This window comes from Pongo abelii, chromosome 2 (genome assembly GCF_028885655.2).
Source record: "Pongo abelii isolate AG06213 chromosome 2, NHGRI_mPonAbe1-v2.0_pri, whole genome shotgun sequence".
Lineage (NCBI taxonomy): Eukaryota > Metazoa > Chordata > Mammalia > Primates > Hominidae > Pongo > Pongo abelii.
This window is the reverse complement of record NC_085928.1, coordinates 62,919,531-62,943,556: the sequence shown is the minus strand read 5'-3', so window position 1 is coordinate 62,943,556 and position 24,026 is coordinate 62,919,531. Positions and strand designations below refer to the sequence as shown.

At 37.3% G+C, this 24,026-nt stretch overlaps 1 protein-coding gene across 5 annotated transcripts in view; it reads left to right on the top strand.

Annotated features, from left to right (window-relative positions):
• The window catches only part of VGLL3 (vestigial like family member 3), a 50,602-nt gene that overhangs the window by 19,219 nt on the left and 7,357 nt on the right, over positions 1 to 24,026 (top strand). For all 5 annotated transcript variants that reach the window (XM_002813408.6, XM_054551671.2, XM_009238680.4 and 2 more), the window contains exon 3: positions 3,146 to 3,679. In XM_002813408.6, the coding sequence (XP_002813454.1) occupies positions 3,146 to 3,679 (534 nt within the window). The remainder of the gene's footprint in view (positions 1 to 3,145; positions 3,680 to 24,026) is intronic.

The following is a 24,026-nucleotide window of genomic DNA, read 5'->3' as shown; positions in this document are numbered from 1 at the left end:
TATTTTTCCCTGGAGCGTTTTAAAACTTTGTTCAATCTTTATGGAGTGCATTTTCAAAAATAGATTTCTACTTTCAATAATAATGTCTTCACTAATCATGGTACAGTACTTCATAAATAGACCAATAATATTTTTGAAAAATAATTCATTCGTTATTCCCATTTGCACATGCATATTCAAACTGCATAAGCATCTATAAAATAAGATTGGCTCCATGTACATATAAATGAGACTAAAAGCATACAGAGAAATGGTATATACTCTCTGTACTTTTGACATCTTAATGGTGGATTTTAATAAGGGGAATTCTATATCTCTGGCATGTACTTGTGGTTGGGGCTCAATAGTTTTCATAACAGGATTCTAGCCCCTCAGGAGATGGAAGTTAGGAGCAGAATGAAGGCTTCGGTCCCAAAGATAGAAGTTGTGAGAGCAAAGTGGCAGGTGTGTGGTAGCAAGGATGAACTATGTAGAATAAGGAGCCTCTCTAAACTCTGTGTATGGGTTTTAAGCTTTAAACATGGATGGCTTTCATTGTGGGTAAGACAGAAATATTTTACAAATGACCATCACCTAAGGCAAATTGAATTTTCTTCTTACAAGTTACATGACTTTCCTTCTTGTCATTAATAGTATTTTTCATATGTTGCAAAGAGACGATTGTTAATTCAAGAAAACATAGTTACCTCAATGCCAGTAAGGTTGATTATAGGTGGTATTTTTGGATAGTGATTTTAACAAAGTCATTCAATTAAAAGTTTCCTGAGGTTGTTTGAAGACTTAAAGTGCGCAGTTCCGTTCTTTGCCTTTTGAAGAACATCCCTTCCTAGATTTCTGCAAGTGTTCTGAGATGGCTGGAGATGTTGTGAGAGAGGGAATTGACTGTGAATAGCTGTGTGACCACAGGGTGAATGGGATGAATGGTCGTGATCATAGCTCTGGTGCCCAGCTGAAGGGGAGAGAATAGAAGAGCTTGCAGTGCTGCTGCCACAGCCTTTAGGGGAGAGGAAATGTTCAAACACCACAGTAATAGCCGAATTATGTTAACCAAATGATATATGTGGTGGTTGATTGAAGTTTTTTAAGCTTTCCCTGAGGCAAGAAAACTATGGCCTGGATATTTATAGAGAGAACAAGATAATGTCAGAGTTTTGAATATTCTTATTGTAAAATACTTCTTAAGATATCCTCCATTCATACCCTTCATTCAATGGAAAGATCTAGCAAGGTTCTTTTATGTGGAACTCAGTATGAAAATACTCTCTTAAACTTGCATGACTAACATCTTTAGAAAATATCCTCTTCTGTAAATAAAAATAATCCATAGGGCACTTCACAGACTGTTAGCAGTATTAAGCCATAGATAATTTGAATTAATGAATTCAAATACTTCATTTTCTTAGTGAAAGAAAGTAAACCATGGAAAGATCAATGGGTCCATATTGGGTGATAAAATGAGATAGGGTAAGACCTAGGATCAAAGCTGGGCTCCTTGGTCTCCCAGCCCAGTGCTTGTTTAGTTATACAACACTGTAGGCAACAGGCTACAGGTGGAGGCACTGATCTTTCCACAAACGGATTTGACTGTGTCACTTCCTAGATTAAAACCTTTCAAAGCCCATTGAGACCCTACCACTTCTGAATAGAATTTACATTCAGTACCATGGCCAGCAAGTCTACACCCATCTTGGTCCTCATTTCAGTAGTCTCAATGTTTCTGTTGCCACCCTCTGCCTACGGAACTCTTTTTGTCTTTCAAATGCTGTTGCTGTCGCGTGTGTGTGTGTGTGTGTGTGTGTGTAATATATGGCCTTTTCTTATGTGCTGATTCATTTGCCTAAAGCTCGCTTCCCAGGGCTAGCTCCCACTCAGTCTGTCAGCTTCCACTTACTTATCACTCTCTAAGCTGGGTCGGTGCTCTCTGTGCTTCTTGTTTGGAGAATACCTACCGTGTCACCTTGCACATGTCTGTTTTTACTTATCTATCCTTCTGCAGATTGTGACTAAAAATGATGTCCATTTGGTCATCCCTGATGCCTATGTTTGATACATAGTAGGTCATGTATAAATGTGTTATGATTGAGTAGGAAATTGAACTGATGAAGAGTTAGGGGATCATTTTCTTTCTTATTTGTCTCTAAGTGCTATTCTTTGATATTTCCCTCTCCCCAAAACACTTCCTCAAACCCGTGACCTCTACTTGAATTTCCTCCACTCATCATTTCCATAGGATCTTCACCAAATTCGAGATGTTGAGGTTCATAGTTACAATTGTGCCCTCTTGTGGCACTTTATGAAGAGGACCAGCCATTGGCCATTTAGGCCACCTGGCTTCAAAGCCTAGTCCCATTCTTGCCATCTTAAGCGTTAGGCTTCTTCTCTGCTGGGATTTTCTCATCATGGGAATAATAACAATAATTACCCCATAGGCCTGGAATGAAACTCCTGTGAGATTATCCATGAAAAGCCCCTGGAAAAATGTTGGGCATTTGATACTGTCGTTAAATATTGACCATTTTTATTCTCGGTCTAGAGACTGCCAGATCTCCACAGAAAATAAATAAATAAATAAATAAATAAATAAATAAATAAAATGAGGCTGGAATACACTCTTCTTAACGGAAAATGAGTGTTAGTGAGTATAAGCAATTGTAATCTTACTTCCATTGTTACCTTCGGCATTAAAATGTTTCATTTAAATGAAAATTGTATTTGCATTTAGAAGTTGGTAAAAATGATCATGTCCAACTTATATAAACCTCATTTATGGCATAAGCTTTCTTTACCAGTGAAGTGGGTAGATATGACCTCCTCTTAGGCCTAATGGCTGCAAGGTACTCAGAAGGGAATGAAATTTTTCAATCCCCAAATTGCAAACCTTAGTACAGACTGTGACGGCATAAGCCAAGCAAAGCAAATGGAGGGAGGCTCATTCAACACTTTGGATCTTGCACATGGACCCATTGGCTTGCGAGCCCAGAGGCCAACCTGGTGTCAATTCACCCCTATTTGGGGAGAATAAGAGTGCATGCTAATTTGACTGCTTGTAAAATATTACTGGACAATTAGAGTGGACAATTAGAGGCAAGTCTATCCCAAAACTGAGTCTTATGTTAATAATGTTTTTTATTTTCTGTCTTCTCAGACAGCTCAGCTCTCTCAAGCCAAAGGAATAGTTTCCCAACTTCCTTTTGGACCAGCTCTTACCAGCCCCCACCTGCACCTTGTTTGGGGGGCGTTCATCCTGACTTCCAGGTCACTGGACCCCCTGGCACCTTTTCTGCAGCTGATCCCAGTCCTTGGCCGGGACACAACCTGCATCAGACTGGCCCAGCCCCTCCCCCTGCTGTGTCTGAGTCCTGGCCTTATCCTTTGACATCTCAGGTGAGCCCATCCTACAGCCATATGCATGACGTGTACATGCGGCACCACCACCCTCATGCCCACATGCACCACCGCCACCGCCACCATCATCACCATCACCACCCTCCTGCTGGTTCTGCCCTGGATCCATCCTATGGGCCTCTGCTGATGCCTTCAGTGCATGCGGCCAGGATTCCTGCTCCCCAGTGTGACATCACAAAGACAGAACCGACTACAGTCACCTCTGCTACCTCAGCATGGGCTGGAGCTTTTCATGGAACAGTAGACATAGTGCCCAGCGTGGGATTCGATACAGGTAAGCTGCTGGATTTCTTTCTTCCTATAACAAGATAAAGTTAATTTAAGAAAGGGTGGAATTTGTTTTGAAATTATTTTTTCTTATCTGTAAAGTTAAACTTTACCAACATGTTTATGGAACCCAGCCATTTTGCAATAATTTCTGCATTCCTGCAGAAACTGGTATGACTAGCTCATGAAATCCAGCCTGAGAAAGGTCTCAGAGCTTTTCTCTCATGTCTTAGGCTAGTAGTCTGTTCCTTTGAAATGGAATCTCTGGTACCTTCTGTTTAAAATGAACTGAGCCCATTATTTAAATCTCCCATGTCTCTGCACATCATACCACGGGTCAGGCCTAACAGAATTCAGAAATAGTACACTTCAGTAATTTTTCTCTCCTTCCTTTTTTTGTTAGGCCTTATGTATGACTTATAAAAACTGCTTTCTGAAATATAGTCTATAGTGTAGCCTTTTGAACAAGAATTAGGGAACACATTTTAAAAGAATGATTTTTTTCTTCATTTTCTTCCTCCTCTCCCCTCCTCTGCCCGCCATTCCCTGGCTTTACCCTCCTTTGCCTTTCCTTCTTTTCTCTTTCTTATTCCTTCTCCTTTGTTCCTCTCCTCTCTCCCTGTCTCTGATTTAAATAATTTAAATGAATAATAAAATTTACATTCAACAGATTTAGAAACGAATAGTAAGGAAATGATTTCTTCACAGAGCATTCATCTCCTCTCTGGAATTCACTAGTTCTGAAGGTTCTGTGTTAAATGTCTGAGCTTGATTTTTGGACCAGACTGGTCATATTAATAGTATTCATACTTCTGAGCTCATGAAATCACAGGCATCAGAGCCCAAAACGACAAATTGATCATTGCATCCCTTGAGTCCAAAGTAGTGGGTCCCAGGTTCTTTTGCTAGAACATTCTGTGGCACATTGAAACTCTCTTTCCAAAAGCTTAAAGAAATTTTTTCCTTCCTTAGCTTTTCTGTAGTGTGGAGAACCCTTAATCATGTGCTGGTTCACAACAAATAATTCCCCAGAGTCATAAATGCTCAGCTTTATTTTACCTCTCCTGTGACATGAGTAGAACATTCTTATTTTGGTTAACTTTTCTCCACTGAGCTTTCCATTGTTGATCATTACCCCATCTAACGCATTTCAGCTTCCTATTGAGACTGGGTTCAAGCTGCTTTTCTAAACAGAGTGTCAGGGGACTTGGTACTCCCTCTGCAGAAGCGTGTGTGATGGGAGAGCCAGCACAGGCTTCCCTTCTTTCTTTGCCACATACTAACAGAATAAAGACAACTTGGGAGTCATTTGATGCCTGAGGCCAGATCTTATTAGAGTTCCTAATTTGGCAGCTGCCTTCATGCACAACAGGTCTCAGGAGGCTCTTCTCTGTTTTATGTGGTACTTATGTGGCAACAGCAACAATGCTCTTCGCAGGCAAAGGGCATGTTCTTCCCTCTATGAATTCTACCAGTAAAGGGGGAAATGGATGTGATTATTGCTCTTTCATTTCAATAGCCTACTTTTGTACTTGTTCACTTTGGTGTGAGCTTGATACACTGACTTGTTAACAGAATTTCAGCTTGAAATAATCTCATCAAGATGAAAAGCCATTCTCACACCTTTTGGAAGTAGACAAGATAGTTTTTATTCCCTGGAAATTCTTGAGAGGACCCAGTTGGATATCATTTATAATAATTCTTCATACTTACAGAGCTGTGAATGAGCATTTATTACTCACAATATAAGGCATTACCTGGGGTACTTTATATATGTATACACACATATACACACACTATTACTTTAAGTTCTTAAAACTAAATCTGAGATAGATCTTGTTAGTTTCATTTATGAATAAGAAACCTGAGGCTCAGAAAACTACTTGCTTAAATTGCATTGTTATGTGTCCAAGCTGAAGTTTGAACTAAGACGTGTCCCTCTGTGAGGGATTGCTGGGATAACACCTCCTTGTATAAGTAAATCAGATAAAATTAGGTGAATTCGACTATTAAAATGGTTAATAGTGAAAGATGAAGGTTTTCCTGTTGCATGTGTGGCGTGCTGCCCTTTGTCGATGTGGGTTTAGGACAGTAATCAAGATTCGTTTCATAAATTTTGACCAATTGAGAAAACAAAGGAATCATGAAAATAAAGATAAAATTATTAGCATAATCATTGATCAGGCAGAATTGGAGATTCTAGATTAGACTTAATGCCACAATTAGACCTCCTACTGCCTTCAGCTAAATTTAGATTCTGGAACATGCAGTTCTGGGGAAAATCTAGACTTCAGAGAAGATTCCCATAGACACCTTCCTTGTTATACGGCTTAGAGCTCCATTACTGTGAAGAGACTGATGATTGCTCAGATTTGTCTCTGGAAAACGTAATCCGAGGTCTAACCCTTGTGCAGTTTCCCTACAAAAGGCACAAGCAGGAGGACAATGCACCATCATGCATCGAGGCTGGCCCGAAAAAGAGACAGTGGAAGGGGCTGAGCCATATGTGGTCATTTTATTCTGCTAAACTCAGATATAATAACAAATATTACATCTCTCTTTCTTTGGGAGGAGTTAGAGAGGGGTGTTGTAGGTCAATTTTTCTAGGAAACAGACTCTGAGACTCAGATTTACTTGTAGACAATTTATGGGGTAATGTTCTCAGGGCAACATCTTTAGGGGATAAGAGATTTGGGCAGTAGAAGTCTCACTGATGAAGTTAATAGAGGCCTGGATTCTACAATGAGCTCTGGAGTGAGATGGTTCTTCATAACTGTTCTGCCTCAGGTCAAGGGGGTTGGGCTTTTACATTCCTGAACTGGCCAGTTAGAAGTTGTGATCTGCCTCTGGGAAGGGGACATGATATTGGGCCAGGTGGGCTTGTTCAGCTGAAGGCAATTCCCAAAGAGAGACGCAACTGAGAGTCAGGAACTGCCAGCAACAGGAGAATAAATGCCTCAGTCCTAAAGGGAGAGGGATCTGGTTGCACACCACACTGTCCTCTAAAGAGGGACAGCAAAAGGGTAGTAGCCACTCTACCACTTTTCCAACTACTTTTAAATGAACAGAAGTTTCTGCATAGTAGGACCAAGCTAGGAAGGGGTAGTAGAGCAGTTGAGAACAGTGAAAGTTGGGTCCCGTATATAACCTGTGCCACATTGGCCTGACCATACAGCCAGAAACAGTGACTCAGATGAAAACTCAGCATTGATATTGGGTGACTACTGAGCAGCCAAGAGAAGAACCTTCATACAGTCATAAAACTTCTCAAAGTCCAGGTGACCCGGACCATTAAAATATAGGTCATTTTCACATCCATTAGAAGATAAATACATTAAACCAACTATTTTGAGAAGAAGTTGGTAAAAACGTGAAATTTTCTTTCTTTCCTTTTTTTTTTTTTCTTTTGACGGAGTCTCACTCTGTTGCCCAGGCTGGAGTGCAGTGTCGCGATCTCAGCTCACCACAACCTTCACTTCCGGGGTTCGAGCGATTCCCCTGCCTCAGCCTCCTGAGTAGCTGGGACTACAGGTGCATGCCACTGTGCCCGGCTAATTTTGTATTTTTAGTAGAGACGGGGTTTCACTATGTTGGCCAGGCTGGTCTCGAACTCCTGACCTCATCGTCTGCCCACCTTGGCCTCCCAAAGTGCTGGGATTACAGGCGTGAGCCACTTGCGCCCAACCTAAAAGCATGAAATTTTCATTAGTAGAGAAATGATGTCTTAATGCTTTCAAGCTGTTATAATAAAATACCATACACTGTGTAGCTTATAAACAACATAAATTTATTGTCATAGTTTTGAAGGCTGGGAAATCCAAGATCAAGTTTCTAAAAGATTTGATGTGTGGTAGGGGCCTGTTTTCTAGATGCCCATCTTTTGATTGTAACCTCATACGGTGAAACGGGCAAAGTAACCTTAAGGATCTTTTTTATAAGGGCAATAATGCCATTCACAAGGGCTCCACCCTCATAACCTAATTACCTTCTAAGCCTCACTTTCTTATACCATCACCTTGGGGGTTGGGATTTCAACATCTGAATTTATTTGGAGGGGAGTCATAAACATTTAATTCATTGCAAATAATTTTAGGTGCATTTTCTCATTGTATCTACTTAAAGAAATTAAGGAAACCTTGAAATCTAGAAGGTTGAACGTAATATAATGTGTAGTGACAAATAAAAGTTTTATAATATCATGCATGGCATAATCCAGGGGTTAGCAACATTTTTCTGTGAAGAAACAGATAAAACTATTTTATGCTTTGCCATGCCATACAGGTCTCTCTCACCACTACCTAATTCCACTCTGCTCATGTGGTACAGAAACAGCTATAGACAAAACTTATATGGAGATGGTTGTGTTCCAATAAAACTTTATTGATTGGTGCTGAAATTTGAGTTTTATATATTTCTCACGCGTCATCAAATGCTACTCTGCTTTTTTTTCTTCTTTTCTTCCAGCCATTGAAAAATTCACTCTCGCATTCTTAACTCATGGGTATACATAAACAGGTGATGCTGAATTTGGCCTGTGGGTAGTTGCTGACCCTCAGAATCATCCCTGTGTATAATTTTTGTCTTCTACACACATTCTTGCAGGTGGGTGCATGCACTCCCTCAGTGAAAATTATCTTGAAGTGTATATCCCAACTTGTAATTGTAGTTACTCCTGGTAAGTTAGTGGATGGCATGAGCTTTGAAGCCAGACTGCCTGATTTTGTCAGCCCAGCTCTGCCACTTACAAAAGAAGCAGACTTTGGACCAATGACTTTACCCTCCTGCTACTTCAACTTCTTTATCTGTAAACATTGCCTAATAGGATTGTTCTGAGATTAAATTAGTTCATGCAGTAAAGCATTTAGAAATATACCAGGCATATAACAAGTACTCTGTAAATTCTAGCTATGTAAGAGAAGATGGACAGACTTTCACTTTTTTTAACTTCTAAAATTTATTATTTAGATATATTTCACAATAGCATATGCTTCACCAGTTTAATAAGTATAACCGATTGGTCTTATAATATAGTCACAATATTGCGCAACCTTCTAATTAGAGAACATTCCATCACCGTAACAAGAACTCCTATTCCTCCTAGGAATCACTCCCAATTTTCCCTATCCGCTATGCCTGGCAAATATTAGTCTACTTTCTACTTCTGTGGATTTTCTTATTTTGGACATTTCATACAAATGGAATTGTATGATACGTGGCTTTTTGTGTCTTTTTTCACTTAGTGTAATGTTTTCAAGTTTCATGCGTGTTGTAGCATCTATCATAAAGTCATTCTTTTTTGGGGCTAGGTATGATTTCATTGTGTGGATAATACCACATTTTATTTATTCATTTGATGCATAAGCAAATGAATATGGACATTTGATTTGTTTCTACTTTTTGGCGAATAGGAATAACACTGTGATGAACACTCATGTACAAGGTTTCGTTTTGTTTTGTTTTGTTTTGAGACAGAGTTTCACTCTTATCTCCCAGGCTGGAATGCAATGGCGAGATCTCGAGTCACTGCAACCTCTGCCTCCCAAGTTCAACCAATTGTCTTGCCTCAGCCACCTAAGTAGCTAGAATTACAGGCGTCCGCCACCACGCCCGGCTAATTTTTTGTATTTTTAGTAGAGATGGGGCTTCACTATTTTGGCCAGGCTGGTCTCAAACTCCTGACCTCGTGATCCAACTGCCTCGGACCCCCAAAGTGCTGGGATTACAGGTGTGAGCCACTGTGTCCGGCCCTCATATACAAGTTTTTAAGTAAATGTGTGTTTAATTCTCTTGGAAATATATCTAGGAGTAGAACTGTGGGGTTGAGAGAACCTCACTTTTTATTTTATATATTTCTATATTTTTTGATTTTTTTTCAAAGAGCATATATATGCAATTTTTTAAATATTTAAATTTAAATTTTTATTTAAAAAAATTTTTTTTAGTATTTAACTTGTTAAGATTCAGTACAACATATTATAGTAGAGTTTGAGGTTTGGTAGGCAAAACTGCCATAGGAATGAAGTAAGGTGGTCCATTTTTTCCGAAGGGCTGAGTGGTGGTGAGGAGAGTGAGGTGCCTCTGGCACAAAATTTAAAGGGATCCATACTGTCAGGGCTGTGCAAGTGTATGCCACCCCATATTTTGCACCCAGGGCTCCTTATTCCTCTAACCTTTGTCCTGTTCTTGCTTTGCTGTCATGCTAGCTCACTCTTACTTTTTGTTTCCTCTGTTGAACAGGTATTACGTACAGGTACCTTGGAATGATCAGTTTGGTATGATCATAAGTCATTTGCATTTGCCCTCCACGTGAAAAATGCTCATCTTTACCAAGAGGCTGTTATCAGAAATCGCACATTAGGCTTTTTCCCTTTCCTTTATCAGTCTTCAAACTGAGTTTCATGGGTTCCATAGGAAAAATACTCAGAATGTGATAATACGGGCTTAATTGAAAGAAGAAAAGATCTATTATCAAATGAATTTATTTACATTGCCTACCATATACCTCTTAGAGATCGCAGTTCCCTATAGCATATAAAATGTTTTATATATTCTTCAGTAAAAAAGCATTTTAAATTGTGGTTAGCAGGAGAGTGTTTCACTGTGCTTTTCTGATGAACACATTTTTTGGGGGTGTACTCATTAACTTCTCATTTAGCTTTGTTACTTCCGCATAATAGAAGCCATAGTTTTCAACTTTTATGAATGACTTTCACTTTACATTAAGCTGCGTGTAACCTAGGTTAACAAGGGTAGGTGGGGCCAGAGATAACACCTAGAATAGTACAATGAATAAGGGAGGGTCACAGGATGTGGAGGACTGATTTCAGCTATCTCAGAGTATTACACTGGGCCCCTTTGTGTGTAAGGAAGGGGAGAGTTAAATGTGGAAATATTTGTGATCGTGTACAACACGTGTGAATGCAAGAATATGTCTCCTCTTATCATCCTCAGATTTTTTAGTGATAACATTAAGTAAATTCTGACATAGTAGTCCTCTTTTAGTGGTCATAATCATTCCAGGCATTTTACTGAAACGTCATTCTTACTTCCTGTTGTTGCCAATAATTTACCTAATGTAAGACATACAATCTTGTACATTCCAGCCAAATTTAAATTAATTTTTAAAGTGAAGATTTGTTAATAAGAACTTTTTACTAAAATTTAAACTTGACTTTCATAATTTCCACTTCATCCACTTTATTTAAATGTACCAAAAACAAAAGTAGTCATGCTTTGTGGTGTGACTTCTTTATAAACACAAGCTGCTCATGGCATGAGATTGTATTCATCTGTAGATCCACAGATTTATTTTTCTTCGGATCCCTCATGTTATTTTAGCTACAATTTTGTTATAAATATCTATTTTTACTTTGATGAATGTCACAATAATGCAATATACAGTATACATAAACAACTTAGAATTGAGGTATTCATATACTTTTTGCTATGATATATTTAGGTAACCTAATATTAAACAAACAAAACAACATCATGTACATATATATATATATATATATATATACCACAATTACTTTTACATAACCTAATATTTCACAGGTCCATGAAATCTAGAACTTGGAGTAAACATATGTTGATGTACCTTTTGCCTCTCAAAAAAACACATCCTAATTACTAGGCATTAATTTGCATAAGTAGCCACCTAATAGTGGATTCTATGTGTGAGTCATTATATGAGCTGGCCCCAAACTCTGATTATATCCAGATATTAAACATTATCTTGTTCATCTCTCACTTAGCAAGATATCTTTAGATATCAAGTGAAATCAAGACTGTGTGTCACAGACTGGGACAACGGTTATTTGCCAGACAGAGGAAACAAAACTACAATAGCTACCAGTCCACAAATTACTTGCAAAGTACAGACTCAGAAGTTTGCCATGAGCACAGAAAGTGGTTTCTAGTATTCTCTCTGAATAGACTTTCATAGCAATAAACTTTACTCTCTAACCTGTGAATGAAGTTTATCTGTTAAGAAAACTGAAAAAAATTGTTTGAGGGTCTCCATTTTGATATCAGATAGGAAGCACTGGGTACTACAGGGGAAGTCAGGAGTAGATAAATGTCCTAATCTACCCTTTTCTCTTCATGGACAGCTTGTGCCTGATGATATCATAAAAACAGAGTCACATTAAGTGGTATTCCGAATTATTTATGGTTTAAGGCCAGTAAGCTATATTTAAAAACAACATTCTGATTTAATCTGAATATTCTGTGAAAGGGACATCATTCACAAGTGACAAAAATTATATTTTAATGGGTTTAAGTTCTCACTTTGTAACAGACTAATTAAACTATTTTAGAGTTTAAGATTATGACGGTTGGCACTACAATGATGCTTTATAATGAAATCTATTAATTAAAAACATAAATATTTTGGTTTTGTTAGGTACAGGCAATACAAAAAACTGGGGGAGAATAGCAAATATACTAGAGAAGCAAATGGAGAGGCAGTTTTTCTCCATGAAGGAGAGATAGATCTATTTACTTCTTACTTTTCCATTCCACCTGTAAATTTGCCAAAACTTACTCACATCTCAAGACCTATGATTTCTTTTAGGTGGTCTGGTGCTAACCCACCTGGGTAAAAATCACTAGTTGCAGAACTACAAATAACCTTGCCAAATAACACTCTTTAAAAGTTATTGATATGTTAATTTCATTGGGGTACTAATGTTATTAAAATTATGGAGCTTTATACCCAGTAACATCTACAATACCCAGTTACATTTACAAAAAGGACTAAAGGAAACCTAGATTTACAACTCAAAATCCTTGAATATTTACTAAATATTATAATGCTCCAATTCCAGGCTTTACAATGAAATGGAGATGAATCATTAGCCTCAATAATAATAAACAGAATAGTTTGATTTAGGTTAAAATATTAAAGCACTGTGATATTTTTCACCCTAAGGATGAGAGGGCATCAAAATATCATATATTGTAGATGCTCAACTAAAAATAGTTTCCTTCCTCTCTACTTCACTTCTTCTCAGGGAGCATACATTAGCCATCTGAATTCTGAGGGCTATGGCATTAGGAATTGATTGAAGCTTTTCCTGACAATATTAGTAATCTGTCTAAATGATTAAGAAGTTATGAAGATTTTTTAAAATGGTATTAAAAATATAATAGGCATAAAAGTTTACTTATAATCATGTGATCTCAGTATGTAGACAGACAAAATGACATTTCTATATGGAAGCCAGCCCTAAGACTATATGATTTTTTTCCATCTCATTATTGTGGTTCAAAAAAGATTCATAGAATTTTGTACACCTACCTTGAGGGCATTATCTCAGCTAGGATAGTTAGAACATCATAAAGCAATAGGTGCAGATTATTTTTTAAAATACCAGGCAGAATGTTTATGATTAATGGAAATACTTTTTCTGGACTTTGTTGTCATTGTTGAGTTTATGATGATTTGGTAACGATAAAAATTTTTCTAATCAACACCCGATTGCTTTACACTTTCTACAAAACTTTTTCTTTTTCTCTGGCATATGTCATAAGCCTATTTTCCACTGAGGAAAAAAACATCAGAGTTATGTTAAAATATTTACAAACTCTTGATTGGTGTTAGTTGTGTAGGGCACGTGTCCAGAATGACAATTTCATGACCAGAAGGGTAATGGAAACCATCTTTGAGATGCATGCAAAACGCCAGGAGATCCCAGCCTGTGAGATCTGCATGAAAAGTAACTGGATGATGAATAAGAGGGGAGAAATGCATTCCAGAGCATTGCCGTCAGTTTCAAGTATTCAAGCCTGGATACTGCAGGACCTTAATGAAATTCCCCTGCTCTCTGAGATCCATGTAGCTAGCATGCCCATGGGCTTCTGTGGGCTTTCCTCCATAAAATGGTGCCACAATGTGGCAATGCCTAAAGTATGGGGATTTGCCCCAGATTCTTCTCCTACTTGGTGGAACAGGTGCAGGAGCTTTGTAAAGGTGTTATGTTTTAGGATGTGCTTGCATAATAATACAAATAGTTATGTGGTGTAAATTTGAATCATTGTAAAAGATGTCTTGGTAAGAGAAAATGCTATTTCTCATATATTGCTGGTAGAAAGTTTGAGTTTTAGTATTTTAAAGAAGTAGACTCGAAAATGTAGTAACAGTAATAATTTTCATAAACTTTGGCTGAGCATTCTTACTCCTATGAGTCTACCTCCCATAAATACAAGCAGCAGCATATGATATGCATACAAAAATGTTTATTGTGACAATGTTTGCAGTAACAAAAAAAATGGAATTGAGCGATTACCATCAAGAGGTGGGATCTATGAGTGAATTGTGTTCCATATGGTAGTGCTGACTGAAAAAGAAAAGCTCAAGAAAAGCACATATATGTCTTGGAAAATAATAACAAAAAAGTGTGCATATTTGTCTGTATCGTATGTGCACGTACGTATCATTCAATGAAAGCAGAGAAGACTAGTTTGTCAAAATGTGTTTTCTTTTGGGGCTGCAGGTATTGAGGTCACTAATACGAGTTTGAGGAGGAAAGAAGGAGAAGGACTTTAGAAGAAGAATATATATACACATTTATTTATGTACATGTTTGTATGTATGCATTGAAAGAGAGAGAGAGGCAGACAGGGAAAAAGAGAAAAGAGATATATTAATTTTATTAGTAATTTATTCCCCCCTCCCAAATTCACTTTGGGGCTCATAAAAATCCTGGTCAATGTAAGCATCTTTAATATTTGCAGAGAGGTAGAAATTCTGTCCAGATATGTGTTGGGGAAAACGGGACTGAAAACAGATTCTGGACACATATCACCACTTATTAGCTACATTATGTTGAGTAACCCTATAACCCCTCAGCTCCTCCTCTTCCTTAGATGCAAAATGGAGAGGACACTTCCTCCCTTGACAGAGCTGGGAGAACCCAATGAGCTTGTGTTTTCTAGATGGTGATACATGATACAGAATGAAAACTCTCAAGGTTCTGAATCTGAGATATGGTTCATTACAACAAAAAATTAATTCACATTGGAGGTTTGAGGCATCCTGAAGAATTGAGGTGCAAGCTGTGAATGCATCTGTCATTTTTATTTTGTCTGTGTCTGACTTAATTCTTTCCTGTTCTTGAAGATTAGCTGTGATATTTGTTACAGTTAAATTTCCTGATAGTGGTGTTTGCTGATATCAGCCGTGCAGTGAAAACTAGGTGCTTTTGTATTGATTGGGCAGACAATGGAAAAGAAGATAAAAATATTGCGGGGTTAACATCTTCAAGACATTTTTATACATTTGAACATTTTCCCTATCTACAATACCTGCCACGTGGAATGACAGGGTACTAAAAAAAAAAACCTATCCCATTATGCTTACTTATTGTTGAGATATTTATTCATCCTTGGCACTCATATAAAACAAAAGAAAATTTTAAGTACAAAAAAGGAAGTTAGACTGTGAATTAGGCTCACCAAAACTTCAATAATAAATGCTAATCCTTAAAAGTTGCAAATCTAATCAGTTTTTTTTATCTTAGCATTAATTTTATGAAGGAATTTTAAAGCTCCTTTACCATATAAATCACTATGTAAATTGGATAGCATCCCTTGTTATCTTAAGTATTTTCTTTTTTTTTTTTTTTTTTTCTTTTGAGACGGAGTCTCGCTCTGTCGCCCAGGCTGGAGCGCAGTGGCACAATCTTGGCTCGGCTCACTGCAAGCTCCGCCTCACTGCAAGCTCCGCCTCACTGCAAGCTCCGCCTCCCGGGTTCACGCCATTCTCCTGCCTCAGCCTCCTGAGTAGCTGGGACTACAGGCGCCCGCCAACATGCCCGGCTAATTTTTTGTCTTTTTGGTAGAGACAGGGTTTCACCGTGCTAGCCTCCTGACCTCATGATCCGCCCGCCTCGGCCTCCAAAAATGCTGGGATTACAGGCATGAGCCACTGCGCCAGGCCAAGTATTTTCTTAAAAACTGCAAGCAAGATTAGGCAATACTATCACCTTTTGACAGTTTTCTTAAAGGAATTGTCAACAACTAGCTGTGGTTGGAAGGTGACTTTTTCAAAGAAAAACTTGTCTTCCCAAAAGAAAGCATTGGACACAAGCATTGGAAAGCCTGTTTCAGTGGTCAGGTTCCTATCAGCAAATAATACTTTCAGCTTTGCTGTTTCTCATCTGTCATATAGGGCTGCATCTAAAAGAACAGCTCAAATGAAGAAATCTGTTTCAGAACTTGTTCCCTGACAATTTTATATCCATTTTCGAACAGTCTGCAAAGATTATATACAAAAATTCTATATGGCCTGAGGAATTTACAGATACGTTTATTCCCTTTCAGGCTGCCTAACTATTCTTTTCTTGTTCTCTTTATCAATAATATAAGGTTTCACAAACAGTTGTCTGCAGGCAACATGTTCTGAATTTCTTGGCAAAAAGGACTGATGAGAAGCAAAATATGCTAGGTATTTTTTATTTTGGGGTTACAGTCTGATATGCTGGGGACTTAACTTCATAATTTTTTTTTAACACAAGTATGTGTTATAGTGTTTATTTTCATGCCTGATTTACTTGAGCCCTATTAGGTGATGCTTAGCATCTTCATAATCATTGAAGCCCTATTTTTGTTTACTTGAACTGGACAGTCTCTTTTGGAAAATGTCAGAGAGCAAGCTTCTGTTCATGTCACATAAAAGTGAGATGAGGCCGGGCACGGTGGTTCACTCCTGTAATCCCCACACTTTGGGAGGCCAAGGTGGGTGGATCACCTGAGGTCAGGAGTTTGAGACCAGCCTGGACAACATGGTAAAACTCCGTCTCTACTAAAAATACAAAAAATTAGCCAGGCATGGTGGCACACACCTGTAATTCCAGCTACTGAGGAGGCTGAGGCATGAGAATCGCTTGAACCCAGGAGGCGGAGGTTGCAGTGAGCCGAGATCGTGCCATTGCACTCCAGCCTCCAGCCTGGGTGACAGAGTGAGACTTCGTCTCAAAAAAATAAAAAATAAAAAGAGAGAGAGAGAGATGAAAAGTTTCTGATGTCAACTCAAGAACTGATATAGATGCAACATATCTCATTCTAATGGAATGCTTTCCAATATATCTTGCATTAATAGAGAGATTACTTATATCAAATAGGCATTAAAATGCAAGTATATTTCAGCAGTTTTTAAGCATCTTTTAAAAATTTTGGAGAAGTAAATGTTATAATTCATACTCCTAGGTATCATGTTTCCTATGTTGGTGTTATGTCCTTAATTACGTTTTTTTTGGGGTAAGAAATGGATCCAGATTAGCTCTTTCTTTGATTGGATTATCTGTTTTCTGGACTGTGAAGCTGTCACTGCATAACCTAGAAACCTCTTTAAAGATGCATGTTTGGCTACATTTGTTATCCAACAGATGTCTGGATAGTTAGAATCTCTTGAGACTATTAAAACTTGTGGTTTTGGTTACAATAAGTGATCCAAGCTTTTTTTTTTTTTTCTTTTTTTTTGGTTTTGCTCCTCTCCAGTTCTGGGAGAAAGCCTGTAGAAGAAATTACAAAGAGTATTCCATTTCATTTTCCCCACTCCCTTCTTCCTTTCCTTTATTCTTTGTCTCTGGCTTCAAAGTTTCTTTATATCTGCCTTTGAAGTTGAAGTCACTGAATTGGTAAGCAGTGTCTAAATTCCATATCGTTCCGTATAGTCCCCAGCTTCTATCACCCAAGAGGTTATTGGCCGCATTGACATTCAAATTTTGAGACTGGTAAATTGCCACTATGATTAAAAAAACTACGTAACTCTATGATTTATATTTTATGTATATCCACAAGGTCAGTTTTTAAACAACTGGTTCAGATTTGTAACTTTATATCCTGATGCTTTAAGTACTTGCCAATTTACCCTCCAGCTATACATTTTAATATGCACATGTCTGAGGAAGTGGATGTCGCTAAAGGCAAAGGCTAGAGATTCTGTGCACAGGAGAGTTTGTGGTTTTTGGAGGGAGGTGGGTACTGAGAGAGCAAACAGAATAAAGTGGCTTGCTGTCTGGGTCTGGGAAAACACCAGCAAGGAGAAACACCTGGGTGGCTGAACTTTTGTCACCTGCAATGTTTGCCTCAGGTGAGCAGGTGCTGTAGTTCTTAAAATAACATAGTGAATTATGGTTTTCTAGTAACATCAGCTTCAGTGGGTTTTACATTTCTGCCCTATTTTGAATCTGAGCTTAAAGACATTTTGACAAGTTCAGACAGTTTTTAACCTTATTGTTTCTGATAATACTACTGCGCGGAGATTTTAAGTGAATTCTAAATGTGCCTGGAGAAAATACCTCTATAAACAGAAAATCTCCTCTGTCAGAAAATTATTATGCTGCCATGCTAGGTATCTTTTGTAATGATTTTAGTGTGCAAGAATTGTAATTATAAGAGAATAATTGCACTTAAAATATCATAATAAATTTAATCTTTGGTCTGGTTTAAGAAAATACATCTTATTTGTGATTACTTTAAAAAGAATTATTGTTCAAAATTTGCATATTAAATATGGAGAGAAGTCATCAAACTGGCAAAAATATTTATAATACATGGGAAAAAATGCTAGTATACCTAAAAGTATACTAAATGCTAGTATACAAAAAGCATTTAAAAATCAACTAGAAAATTACTTTTTAAAAAGCATAAACATGTGGCCAGAGTTAAAACACAGAGGAATAAATGCCATAATCACACAATATCCAGCCTCATTAACAGTGAAAGAAACTCACATTGACACAACTAGATATTTCTAATCTATAATATTGATCATAAATAGGAAAAATATATAAATATGGGTACAAACTTCCTGAGCACATTTAGCCACCACAATTAAATATGTAAATGTAAATGTTCATATGCTTGGATTCAGCAATTATACACATGTATATTTTTCTAAGAAATTTAACTTCTAAATATTCACACAAGTAACAGCAACTTTGTACACCCGTGTCTGTGTGTGTGTGTGTGTGTGTCTATCTAAAAGATGTACATCTATAGAGAATTGGGTAATAGTCTACTATAGAATAAATATTGTGCAGCCATCCAAAAGGATGGGGTCGAGCTACACATACAGACATGGAATGGTTTTCCAAGATAATACTGCTGATGAAATAGGCAAGTGGTACGTGTATATATGTAGATTGGGTACACTTAGCAAATTGTCTGATGATAGGTGATATTATGTAGGCTTTTTACTTTCTAAATACTATTTAACTTGATTTTTAAGCAAGAATTCCATGATGTGTTAAGAGTTTTAAAAATGTTTTAAAATGTGGCGCCTATATATTAATCTTGATATTCACCTGAAATGAAATCATAGTTCTCAGATTGAGTAGCCTTCTCTCTTACATTTTTCTCTTGCAAGTGTTAAGGTCCTACCCCTACACAGATCTTATTTAGAAATTCTTAAATAGTATTTAAAATGATTGCCCCAGGGCTCAGACAAACAAATGCAATTGTATGATCATTAACAATGATAATTTCATAAAGTAATAGAAAATAGTATGACTGTCTTTCGCACCTTTTTGTGATCATATGTCAATGTGTCAGTGTTAGCTGTCAAGTTGCTGGTGAAGTTTGGATATTTTGATGTAGCATCTGACACAGTGTTGTATATATTTAACTTTGTAATAAGTATTTCTTATCTTTATTAAAGGATGGATGAAAAGGGAGATCTTTTTTTTAAATATAGAAATGTTACCAGGTTCTTATAGACTAATAGCATTCTAATCCACATGGCTTCTTGACTTTTAATATGTATGAAATGAAAAGTTTACACTTACCCATATAAATGCTATCTTTACTTTTAGGTCTTCAAAGTTTCTACACACACTTTCAGGCTTTATGTTCCTATTTATGTTCTTTTTTTAAAATCAACAGCATGTTTCCCATTGTATGGTTACCTCTTTTATCTCCCGCAATAAAATTAATTGAAAGCATATTCAACTTACTTAAAAGAGCCGTGATCAGTGGTGTTGTCAAATGACTATGCTTTCTCAGAAGTAGAGCGTGTTTATTTAGTGGGTTATGACTCTGACAAACAAACAGTACCTAAAACTCAGCTGTATATTAGTGTGACATTTTTTGTTACCCAATGTTTATTTATTATTTCTATCTAATGGTAGAAGACTTATCCTCATCAATTATGCTTATTCTTAGTTCAATCCACTGGCAGCTCCATTATTCTCAGTTTAAAACAAAATCCCAGTTGAATTGAAAGCTCTTCTCAAATTCTTTCATTTTTTTCCTTGGGGTTGCCTCTGTTCCTAGGAAGTTATTCACATCACAAAAACTGTCCAGTTGATAAGTTGTTGTCTGCTTTTTGGTTCTGTGTTTTCATTCTTATCCTGGACTGCTGTTTCCAATATACCCCCCTCCTCTGATCTGTTTCTCCAGCCATTCTCTATACAATATTCTTTCTAATGTTCTTTCTAATAATGACCTACTCAACGTGTCCTATTTGAATTCAGTTCCTAGTGTTTGTGATCCCTGCAAGACGCTCATCTGGGGCGGCCCATGCTATTTCTTCTGCTGTGGGATACCCACATCACAGCTAATACTGACAGGACCCCAGAATTCTCACTGAACTGTCTCCTATACCATTTGTCGGGAGCATAGGCGAGCTTTAAGACTTTTTTGGAGAAAAAAAAACAGGGTTTGAGGGAAACTAAGGAGGGGAAAGTCTCTAGGCTGTTCATGCTCAGACCTACCACGTTGCCATTTCTATTTTCTCATTTCTATAGCATTTCACAAGAGGTAGGTCTGTGAAGCTGCTGCCTCCCTAATCTCAGTTAGAAAATGAGTCATGATGCCTTGCTATATACAGTCAGTGCTATGATCTGAATCACTACATCTCTCCCAAATTCATATGTTGAAATCCTAGCCCCCAGATACTGGTATTAGAAGGCTGGCCCTTTGGGAGGTGATTAGGTCATGGGGACAGAGTTTTCATGAATGTAAATCAATGCCCTTATAAAAGAGATCTGAGAGAGATCTCAGGTGATCACACAGTAGAAGGCACTCTCTGTGAACCAGAAAGCAGGCTCTCACCAGACACCAAATCTGCTGGCACCTTGATCTTAGATTTCCCAGCCTTCAGAACTGTGGTAAATAAGATTTGGTTATTTATAAGCTACCTAGTTTATGATATTTCGGTATAGTAGCCCAAATGGAATAAGACTGTTTAGAATCTTCAAATTTTTAAGGAAAATCATGTTCTCATCCTCTTCCTTGACCAAGACTTCTCACCTATATCCAAAGGTTTTTTGTTGTTATGATTTTTATGTTTTGTTGTTGTGGTGGGTGTCTTTTTTTCTTTTAATGTTTCTATTTCCTTTGCTCTCATCCTGGCTCTGAATATTTTTTTCCTTTTGTTTTGGTGGTCAGGCAGTAGTGGTGTTGGCACTGAAGTAAGGAAATGGGTCTAAAGACTCTCAGTTTCTTTCAGGCTTTTGTCCTAACTGAATTTCAAACTCAAACTCTGGAGTAAACAATTGAAATCTTTGTTTCTTCGTTCATTTTTGGCAACCGCCTCAAGAGCCAACTGACCACCCTATGTTTTTAAAGTTAGCACTGGAGAAGTCTGGCAGGGGGTGTGGTGGTTAAATTAAAGATACATATAGAGAGACACATCAGTTAAATATGACACATCCTATCATATCATTGAAGTGGTCTTCATCAAAAGTGTAACAGACTACTACGTCATCATTTATGTCATCTTAGGAAAAATGTGACAAATGGAGAATTTTTAAAAAATCACTGAGGGCTATTTTGTTAATCTTCATATCAGTTCTGTTAAATCAGGGTGTTTCTAAGTAGTGCAAAAAGGAGTAAAATAATCTTTTAAGTGTTCCTTGAATTGATTTTGTGATAATTTTGACTTAGGCTACCGCCAGTATAACTCATATAATGTGAACATGTATATTGTGGTTAAGACCATTGACTCTGACATCAGACCACCTCTTTTAAAATCTTAGTTCTCTCACTTAATAATTGCATAAATTCTCTTAACTTAAATTTTCTCATTTGTAAATCGAATATTATTTTAGCATGATTAGGAGCATGAAGTATGATGTTTCATATAAAGCACTTAGCACCGTGCTTAATATAATCATTAAGGCCCTAAGAAAATGTTAGGTCACATCATTTTTATGATTTTTTTTTCCTTTCTACTGAAAAATCTCACGGTCTGAACAACAGAACCAAAAGAAAATGGCTACTATAAAGAAGGTAAACAGATGTGATTTCAGACAGCCAGTGGGGAAATCTCAGGGTATGTTATGAATTAATTTCAAGTAGGTTTGATTTGGGTAAGTGAGGAAGCAGAAAAGTCTGAATAGGAGCAGAACCTGTAGCAGAGTGGATTTTGTTCTGGCAAGAAAAATCTTGGGAAATCCCAAATAAATGACCGCAAAAGATTCATGGGTTAACAATTTTGCCCCCCTCCACCCTTGCTGGGAAAAACTAAATGTACTTGTTGACTCTTAATTATTCCGCTCTACCATTACCAGTTGTCTTAATAAAAAAAAAAAAATTGTAGCCCTGCTTTTCTTTCTTTCTTTTTTTTTTTCTTTTTTTTTTTTTTTTTTTTTTGAGATGGAGTCTTGCTCTGTCGCCCAGGCTGGAGCGCAGTGGCTCAATCTCGGCTCACTTTGAGCTCTGCCTCCTGGGTTCACGCCATTCTCCTGCCTCAGCCTCCCGAGTAGCTGGGACTACAGGTGCCCGCCACCACACCCGGCTAATTTTTTGTATTTTTAGTAGAGATAGGTTTTCACCGTGTTAGCCAGGATGGTCTCAATCTCCTGACCTGGTGATCCGCCCGCTTCGGCCTCCCAAAGTGCTGGGATTACAGACATGAACCACTGCGCCCAGCCAGCCCTGCTTTTCTTTTGCAACTTATTAGTAGGGTTTTTTTGTTTGTAGCTGCTTATTTTCTTGTGCTTTACATATGCCTATTTTGAGATTTACAAATATGAATGCCTGGTAATTAAAGCAAAATTTTTTATGTTCCATCACCAAGAAGAAGTTTAACCACAAGGATCCATTAGATATCTGATACATTTTAGGCCACAGAGGAATTGACTTTTTAAGATTCGCATTGTAGAAATGCAGAGACATGGAAACAAGAAATTGAATATATGAATTTATAATGAGAGAATGACTTCTGTTATTCTGATTGGAAAATCTGGGGTGATCTTAAGTAATGCAATACTTGTCCGCAGCAAAAGGCTCACGTGATTTTGAAATAGTCATATGTCTTTGCAAAGCAAATAAAAAGTTGCCTTTATTTAAAAGCAAGAATAAGACAGGCAAATCACTTGATGATTACAACAGTATTCATGACTTGCAGTACTGACATTCTGTAGATTGATGCAGTCTTCAAGTGTGGAAATCCTGAGTCATACAGAAGATGAGATGTTTTAATAATTAAAAAAATATTTATATAGTCAGCAGATTGTCAGTAAAGGTGGTTTAGATTACAAGAGTTACCCAACAGAGACTATGTCAGGTTGCAAATTATTCTAACCAGAAAACCATTTGAAAATGAATAAAGGAAACTTAAGAGTGGATTGACATACCCCGGATCCTTTTATTTTTTTTTCTCTCTCTCTCGTTGTCCTCTTTTATCCTTCTCCTCCTCTTCTTTCGAAATGGGAAAGGAAAACTATTGCTTCCTTATCAAGCATAATACCAGTATGCTTGTGATAAAAAGAAAAAGGTGGAGCCAATCTTTTGGCATTCAGAAAGTGTTGTTTGTTCCCAGTACACAAATGCTACACAGTACACAGATTGTGACTTGTAATTTTATGAGATGCTTCTTTATCTCCTTCTATTTGTTCTTTTGCCCTTTGTGTAGTCCGTTTTGTAGATTGCCTTAATGTCTCCAAACACTAATTGTGTCCTATTTTGTAATGAAATCCATATTTTACAAAATTCTTTGACTAGTTGAGGGATAAGAAGTGTTGTTTAATAATAGAAAAACTTTGAACCAAATTGGCTCATTTAGCTATTAAATTTCTGACATCCATCCTGGGTTTACAACAGTTTTAGATCAAAGGCCAAGAAGACAACTTGAGATCCTTGCACCCACAAAACAGCAACCTTGCTGCATTTCTACCCACATGTTTAAAGAGTTTTGCTTCATGTTTTGTTATTTAGTTTTAAACAACATAGAAAACACCTATTATTCTGTGTTTTTACTCTTCCAAACAATTATATTTCAGGTACAAAAACAAAGGGAACTAAAACAGGTGACAGATGTATTAACTAACTTTATTTAGGTAATCATTTCACAATATATAAGTTCATTAAAGTATTTTTTACACACCTTAAATATATACAAT